We start from the raw sequence: 8,492 nt of genomic DNA, 5'->3' as shown, positions 1-8,492 counted from the left end.
CGAAAGAGATTCTAAAATGATAAATTGTTAAAATCAGGAACCAAACAAGACGGCTTCAGACGAAGTCTTCGCAGTAATAGAACACATTGAAGAGGGCTTCGAAGAAAAATTTATAACCTGGTCTGCTTTCGTTAATCTAACGCATCTGGTTAAGGCACAAGATGTTGCTCTGCATAATTGAGGGAAAATATTCTGGCACAAAAAAAATTAACAAAGCTTATAATACCTATAACCAAAAAAACAGGCAGACCATGGAAAAATGAATAGAAAAAATAAATGAAATTTAATAAAAGAGGGACGATCGAAGAAATGAGTGGAGACCAAAAAAAAGAAAGAAAGATCAGCAAGAAACGTTTAAATCAATAATTTGACACTGAAAGGCATAGGAAATCATGGGAAGAAGAACTCTACATGAAATGATGACGCATGTGCAAAGACCTAACGCAAAATCATCGCAACATTATCCAAGATGAGTAAGATGACTACGTCAATATATTGTTGTCCTTTTTTTTTAACCGATTTACCTAGGGTAGATTATAATATTTAGTCCAGAGAAATAAGATTTTTCTCGTGACACATCCCCTCCAGGCCTAAACCAAATTTTTTGAGTAGTATGGACATCTATATTAATAACCTATATGTTTCCTGCAGCCGATTTTGATAATATACATAGCTATAAACAAATGAAAATCAAAAAACGGTAAATTTTCGCTTTTTTCGTCTATTACTAAAAAGTAATAATTTTTAAGGAATTATTACTAAAAATTTTTAAGGAGCTGGTGTACGCAACTGGGAGTAAAGTATGTGGGGTAACGAAAGGAAGATATCTGAAAGGTACAGCTTGGTGGAATAATGACATAAAATTGGAAGTTTCGAACAAGAAAAAATTGTGGACAAAGTATATAAGCAATAAAAGTGAAAGTAATTATCAAGAATATAAGGAACAGAGAATACTGGTTAAAAATAAAATTAAAGAAGCTAAGAATCGACAATGGGAAGAATTTGGAAATAAAATGGAAAGTGATAGTAAGGGGAATGCGAAGTTGCTTTATAGGACTTTAAAAAATCTAAGACAAAAAAAATCAAACGGATTAACAGGTTTAGAGGACAAAGATGGTAACATATTATTAAAAAATGAAGAGATTACCGAAAGATGGCGAGAACATTTTATGGAGTTATTAATGGGAGACAACAACGAAATAGAGAATGACAGGGAGGAGTACAATTTAAATGAACAACAAGATGATGATGACATAACATACGAAGAATACAGGGAAGCAATTTTAAAATTAAAAAATGGCAAGGCTGCAGGACACGATAATATTAAGGCTGAGCTAATTAAATATATGGAAGGAGAAGGATTACAATTACTATGGAAGATCATAAGGAGCTGTTGGCGTACCGGATGCATACCTAGAGATTGGACGCTTGCAACTATTCTACCATTACACAAAAAAGGCGATAAACATAAGTGTTCTAACTATAGAGGAATATTATTGTTAGTAGTTGCTAGTAAAATCTACGAAATAATACTAGAGAAAAAGCTGCGAGAAAAGATCGAGGCCACACTGGATGACAGCCAATGCGGCTTTAGGCCAGGGCGAGGTACAACCGATCTCATATTCACGGTGAGACAGTTATCAGAAAAAGCCCTAGAGCATAACAGTAAGTTGTATCTCTGTTTTGTGGACTTGGAAAAAGCATTTGATCGGGCGCCACGTAACAAGATCTGGGAAATACTAAACCGTAGAAATGTGAAACCGAAGTTAATCCAAGCAGTAAAGAGTATATATAAATGTACTGCACTACTACTACTATATAAAAGAATGCAGGGGTAAGGTAAAAATAACTAGGGTTGGGGTGTATAAACTTTAACAAGTTTGCGTGTCAGAGTTGATATATGCCGATGACCTGGTTATTGTGGCAAAATCAGAAAAAGACTTGCAAGTAAATGTGAATGTTTGGAATGAAGCCTTTAAGAAATTTGGGATGAGAATAAATATTGAAAAAACAGAAGCTTTAGTAATATCGAAAACACAAGAAAATATAAATGTTAAGTTGAATAATGAGACCATTACACAAGTTGAGGACTTTAAGTATCTAGGATCAACAATGAATGGGCAAGGAAATATAGAACCAGAAATAAACAGCAGGGTAATGAGTGCAACAAAATTATACTATGCACTAAATAAAAGTTTTATTAGGAAGAAAGAAGTAAGCCTGAAAACAAAAATGAAAGTATTTCAAACCGTATACGAGCCGGTGCTACTCTACGGTAGTGAAACGTGGACAGTGAACGACAACATCCGTAGTAAAATCCAAGCATGCGAAATGCGATATTTACGTGCGGTATCCGGGATGACCAGACGTGATCGTATAAGAAATGAAGACATACGTGAAAGGTGCGGTGTTGGAAGGACCTTAGACAGACTTGAAACGAAACAGTTATCGTGGTTCGGACATATGGCGAGAATGAGTGAAGTTAGAACTGTAAAGAGGGTATGGAAAGCGGCATCTGACAACAAACGAAGAAGAGGCAGGCCAGCAAGAACGTGGAATGCAAATATTGGAAAGGCTTGCGGAAAAAGAAATATTGGGTGGAGAGAAGCAGAAAGACTAGCTACCGACCGAAAGGCATGGAGACGTCTCATTTCTCCACTTACCTCGACACCGTAAGGTACAAGAGGACGGCTTAAGTAAGTAAGTAAGTAAGTAAGTAAGTACTAAAAAGTGAAGCATTCTAATCAAATTTGAGAATAATAAACTCATAAATCATATAAAAAGCTTCAATATGGCGTTCGCTGAATATGTCTATCCTTATTTGTTGCTTAGAAAATTGCAAAATAAATCATAAATTTTGAGATTTTATAAATGTTCATAACTTATGTAAAAATTAAATTAGAACCTTCTTATTACACGGAATACTGAGACTTCTTGTACTTAAATTATATTTTAAATTTCAGAGCAATTGGTCAAATAGTTTAAAAGTTATTTAATTTATTTATCCCAAATTCATTTTTTTTGCAGCACTGTAAGTCAGAAAATTTTGAGGTTACAGTAATACTACGGACTGTTTATGAAAGAAGAAGATTTGTAGTATTAACTTAATTTAAAAAAATGAAAAAAATTCATTTTAAACAGTGTAAAATTATTTTGCAAAAACATGTCGATTTTTTGCTTACTTATAAACAATTAGAATAACATTTTAACCGTTATCCGTAGAAATTTTTTTTTCATATTTAGAAAGACTGTACATTTAGAAAGAAAAACAATTGTCCTAGGACAATTAGGGACGAAGTTACCCCCCTCCTTTTTTAATTCACATGTTTTGGTAAAATAATTTTGCAATATTTAGAATAATTTTTTGTCATATTTTTTAATGAAATTAATAGTGCAAATCTTCTTCTTTCATAAACTATCTAAAGCATTACCTATTGTGACTTCAGGTATAGTGTTGTAAAAAAAATAATTTGGGATAAAAAAATTAAATAACTTTTAAAAATGAATGACCATTTTTAAATAACTTTTAAACTAAGTATTTGACCGATTGCTTTGAAATTTAGGGTATGGCACCAGTAGTCTCAGCATTCTGTGTAATAAGAAGGTTCTAAGTTAATTTTTAACGCATAAAAAAATTAAGGAATTAACGCAGATCAACAGAAAAAGAAAACCGGGAATACTAAAAGATACAGATGGGAAACTTGTGTTGAGTACTAACGAAAAATTAAAGAGATGGACAGAATACATAAATGAATTGTTCAAAGACAATAGAACAGAGCAGATGGAAGTCGAAGTAGAAGATGATACGGTTTTGAAGATATTAAAAGAAGAAATTAAATCGGCATTAAAAAACAGCAAAAATGGTAAAGCAGTAGGTCCAGACCAAATCCCAGTAGAAAGCTTAAAATGTATAAATGATGAAACCTTAGACATTATCGTAGACTTGTTTAACACAGTGTACAAAACAGGAAACATACCAAAACAATGGTTACTCTCAACCTTTTGTGCTATCCCTAAAAATACAAACGCTAAAGATTGCAGTGAATACAGAACAATATCATTAATAAGTCACATTCTCAAATTATTCTTGAAAATAATACATGGTCGTATAAACAAAAAACTAGAAGAAGGAATAGATGATAGTCAGTTTGGGTTCAGAAACGGACTAGGAACCAGAGAGGCGTTATTTGCTTTTAATGTGTTAGCTCAAAGATGCATGGACATGAATGTGGATGTGCATGTTTGTTACGTTGATTTTGAGAAGGCTTTTGACAAAGTAAGACATGAAAAATTAGTCCAAATTCTAAAGACAAAAAACAGAGACAAAAGGGACTTACGAATAATAACAAACCTTTACTGGAATCAAAGAGCACAAATTGTAATAGATAACGAACCCAGTCCAGAAATTGAAATCAGGAGAGGAGTTCGGCAGGGATGTATTATGTCTCCATTACTCTTTAATGCATATAGTGAAGCCATTTTTGAAGAAGCATTGCTATCTCAAAGTGAAGGAATAATAATTAACGGAAGATCTATTAACAACATAAGATATGCAGATGACACCGTGATTATAGCAAGCTCTGCTGAACAACTCCAACTACTACTGAACAAAACAAACAATTTCTGTAAGGAATATGGACTAAAAATGAATATAAAAAAGACCAAATACATGATAATAACTAAGAAAACAAACATACAAACAAGCATATATTTGGGAAATGTACCGATAGAAAGGGTTGATAAATACAAATACCTAGGAACCTGGATTTCAGAGAAAAATGATCAAACAACAGAAATAAGGACCAGGATAGAAATAGCAAGAAATGCGTTTGTAAAAATGAAAACAGTTCTCTGCAACAAAGACCTTAGCTTAGAACTGAGAGCAAGAGCTTTGAGATGCTACGTGTTCTCGATACTACAATATGGACTTGAAAGCTGGACATTAAAGCAAGAACACATAAATAAGCTACAGTCATTTGAAATGTGGTGTTACAGAAGAATGCTTAGAATAGCATGGACACAGAGGAAAACGAACACGGAAGTACTGCGAGAAATGGGTAAAGAATGCGAAATAATAAACACAATAAAAATAAGAAAGTTACAATATCTGGGACACGTAATGAGGGGACCGCGATATGAAATGCTAAGACTGATAATACAGGGAAAGATAAGAGGCGGAAGGAGTATAGGAAGAAGGAGAGTGTCATGGTTAAAGAATTTAAGGGACTGGTTTAGATGCAGTTCTATAGAACTCTTTAGAGCAGCGGTGGATAGAGTAAAGATAGTGATGATGATATCCAACCTCCGATTAGGAGACGGCACTTGAAGAAGAAGAAGAAGTTAATTTTTACATAAGTTATGAATATTTATGTAAACTCAAAATTTATTATTTATTTTGCAATTTTCTAAGCAACCAATAAGGACAGACATATTCAGCGAACGCCATAGTAAAGCTTTTTATACGGTTTGAGTTTCTTACTCTCAAATTTGTTTAAAATGCTTAACTTTTTGGTAATAGACGAAAAAAGCGAAAATTTACCGTTTTTTGATTTTTGTTTGTTTATAACTATGTATATCATCAAAATCGGCTGCAGGAAACATAATATAGGTTCTAATTATAGATGTCCATACTACTTAAAAAATTGGTTTCGGCCTGGGGGGGTTGTGTCACCAACAGGATATTTTTTTCCTTATTTCTCTGAACAAATTGTATTTATTAGAAAAAAAAATAGTTACTTACATTACAAAAAATTAATTTCTGCCTTTCAGTTATTTATTTTTATTTAAGAAACCCTTATAAAATAAGCCATACAACAAACCAAGATATAACAATGTATCTAATCTCTGAATAGTAGTATGATGTTTGTCTAATCACATAATAAAATCGGACCACGATCTTGGCATATGTTTATTTTGGCTGTACATTACGGTTAGCCGCCGATACGGTTCCGCCTCTCCAAGGAAATGAACCGAAACATTAACATTAATACAACATTAATCTATCATCTATCTATAAACAAATAAGTATCTAGATTCGGATAGGATATCGAAGCGCCTCCCCGGCGTCCCCCACGACTCCCCACCGTATCAGGGGCGGAGCCAGGGCATTTAGCGGCGCTCACATGCGCTCTGTGTTGATACGCGACAGCCGTTCTCAATCCGTCTAACTGCGCGGATGCCTTTCTCTTATGTATTAAAATCCCAGTGCACTGTGCAAATGAGTTTCATAAAACCTTCAAGTGACATGCGCAGCTCTTCACTATCACCAATTGCTCATTATCATTGTTTTTCGTCTACGAAAGCTCCAAGTGCAGCGGTCCTTATATAACGAGCTTTTTAACTCTTTCTCGTGCCGCGGGTCAGTTTCGGGAGTGACTACTAGTGACACACGAGAGGGTGTTGATGTCTTCGGTGTGATCTAGCGGGAAAATTTTGAAATCTGTGCGGCGGCGGTTTTTTAGTTTTGTGACGGTTCCCGACGGATCAGTAGCAACGCTGTCAAGTAAATCTAGGACCAACGATTTGCCGCCTCTGCAGATGGGAGTGTTTGAAGAAAGGCCTTCTCACACACCCGGGATGCATTGGGTAAGGTTATTACTCAGTACCAAATTTTCACTTACTATAAATACAACTACAATAGAGACGATTTTATAATTAGGACATCCAATTTGTCCGTAAAAAAGTGACCAAAAAATAAAAGAAAATATAAGAGACTATAAAGAAAATACCTTAAAATATCTTGCTATACCTACCTAATTTTGTTAATTTTGTTTTATTTAAAAATTTGAAATCTAAATTAATATGGTTTTTGAAAATATAACTTTGCATGTTTCTACGATAATTTAAAGTGTACATTCTAATTACCGATAATCTCCCTGAAGAGAAGAACGACCACAAGTTAATCGTTGTATTGTTTAGCTCCATAACTGCCACCCCAGGGGGTGTCCCGTTTGTCTATCGGCTCGAAAAATGGGGAAAAGAATTTTTAATCTGGGCTTTCTGCACGTAAACGTCTACGTGCAGAAAATTTTTTGAGATAGGGATAGGCACCTGAAAATTACCGTTAGGATAAAAGTGGTTGCGCATTAAGGGGATGGGTACGAACTTTCGGCTTCAATGCTATTTAAATGGGATTAATTTTTTTCGAATCCTGAGAAAACTAATAAGTATTTTTGAAAATTTTAAAAGCAGAATGAAAGATTACGTTATTACCGAGGGCCGAAAGTCCCTGAAAACTTCTATAATGTTTATTTTAATGAGTTACAGGGGTGAAAAACTAAGAGAAAATTTAGTGTGATTTTTAATTTCAAATATCTCATTCAAAAGAAACTTTTTATTCATTATAAGGTACTTTCGGCCCTCGGTAATAAAGTAATCTTTCATTCTGCGTTTAAATTTTTCAAAAATACTTATTAGTTTTCTCAGGATTCGCAAAAAATGATTATATTTAACATACATTTCAAATTTTGACAGGCGTCAAAATGTTCCTTTCCTCGAAAAAGTAAAAAACATTATTTTACTATTTAATTTACCATTTTCAGCATTTGAAAGAAAGATCCTTGTGTCTGTCTCAGTCAATACACCTGAGGACAAGCCCAAAAACTGCATGCCTTGTATACATCTGATTTTTAAACACTTCTCTTCCCTCCACTTTTTCTGACAACTCTTGCTTTACTGCTTTTAACCATTTCTTCTTTCGAAGTCCTTTCCTTTTTTCTCCCCCCTTCGGTCTGCTGTCTATATTATTTTGATTCTCGGGCATTCATATAATGTGACCAACCCATCTAGCATTTTGCGCTCGTATTTTTTGATGTAATTATTGGTTTTCCATGGGTATATTCTCATTATTTCTTTATTTATTCGTCTCCTCCAAGTATTCTCGGCCGTCTATACTCGTCCGATTTTTCTGAGTACCTTTCTTTCCCATATCTCTACTTTCCTTTCGTTCTGCTGGTTCATAATCCCCGTTTCGCTGGCATACACATTTTTGCTCTCAGTATTGATATTAGATATTAGTGACCCTCTATAGCTCTGCTCCCCTTTAATACTCTTTTATCCATTTCTTTTTCCGTGTTCTTTATAGTAACTCCTAAGCAGTTGCTTTTTGAAAACCTCTGCTATGTATTTGCTATCATTTGTTACGTCTCCTCTCATTTCCATATATTGTGTTTTTGTTTGGTTTGTTGTTAGTCCTTATCTTTTGAATTATTTTTATTTCGGATATTCGCTTAGGGTTTAGGATTATTTAGTTTAGTTAGGGCTAAAACATGTAACTTGTAACTGGCTGAATCACTAATGTGTATGCCAAAAAAATAAATCTTTTGAATTCTTCTTAAAATTTCTGGAAAACTTTTTCTAGATGTTTTTTCGTTTTCGCTATAGCAGTGTTTTTCAATCTGTGGGTCGCGAACCCCATGGGGGTCGCGAAGCCTTACTCGGGGGTCGCCGACTGAAAGAAAAAGTTGAGGTTCTTAAAACACAATTTTAGTGGG

General features: G+C 34.3%; 1 protein-coding gene across 1 annotated transcript in view; it reads left to right on the top strand.

Moving 5' to 3' along the window:
- The first annotated feature begins 6,163 nt into the window (after nucleotides 1-6,163).
- LOC114330350 (LIM/homeobox protein Lhx9) overlaps nucleotides 6,164-8,492 on the top strand; it is an 811,204-nt gene continuing 808,875 nt past the window's right edge. The window contains exon 1 of the mRNA XM_050661390.1: nucleotides 6,164-6,585. Coding sequence (XP_050517347.1) covers nucleotides 6,538-6,585 — 48 coding nt within the window. The 5' untranslated portion in view covers nucleotides 6,164-6,537. The remainder of the gene's footprint in view (nucleotides 6,586-8,492) is intronic.

This window comes from Diabrotica virgifera, chromosome 9 (genome assembly GCF_917563875.1).
Source record: "Diabrotica virgifera virgifera chromosome 9, PGI_DIABVI_V3a".
Taxonomy (NCBI): domain Eukaryota; kingdom Metazoa; phylum Arthropoda; class Insecta; order Coleoptera; family Chrysomelidae; genus Diabrotica; species Diabrotica virgifera.
The sequence above is the reverse complement of the archived record's forward strand: the minus strand, read 5'-3'. Positions and strand labels throughout refer to the sequence as shown.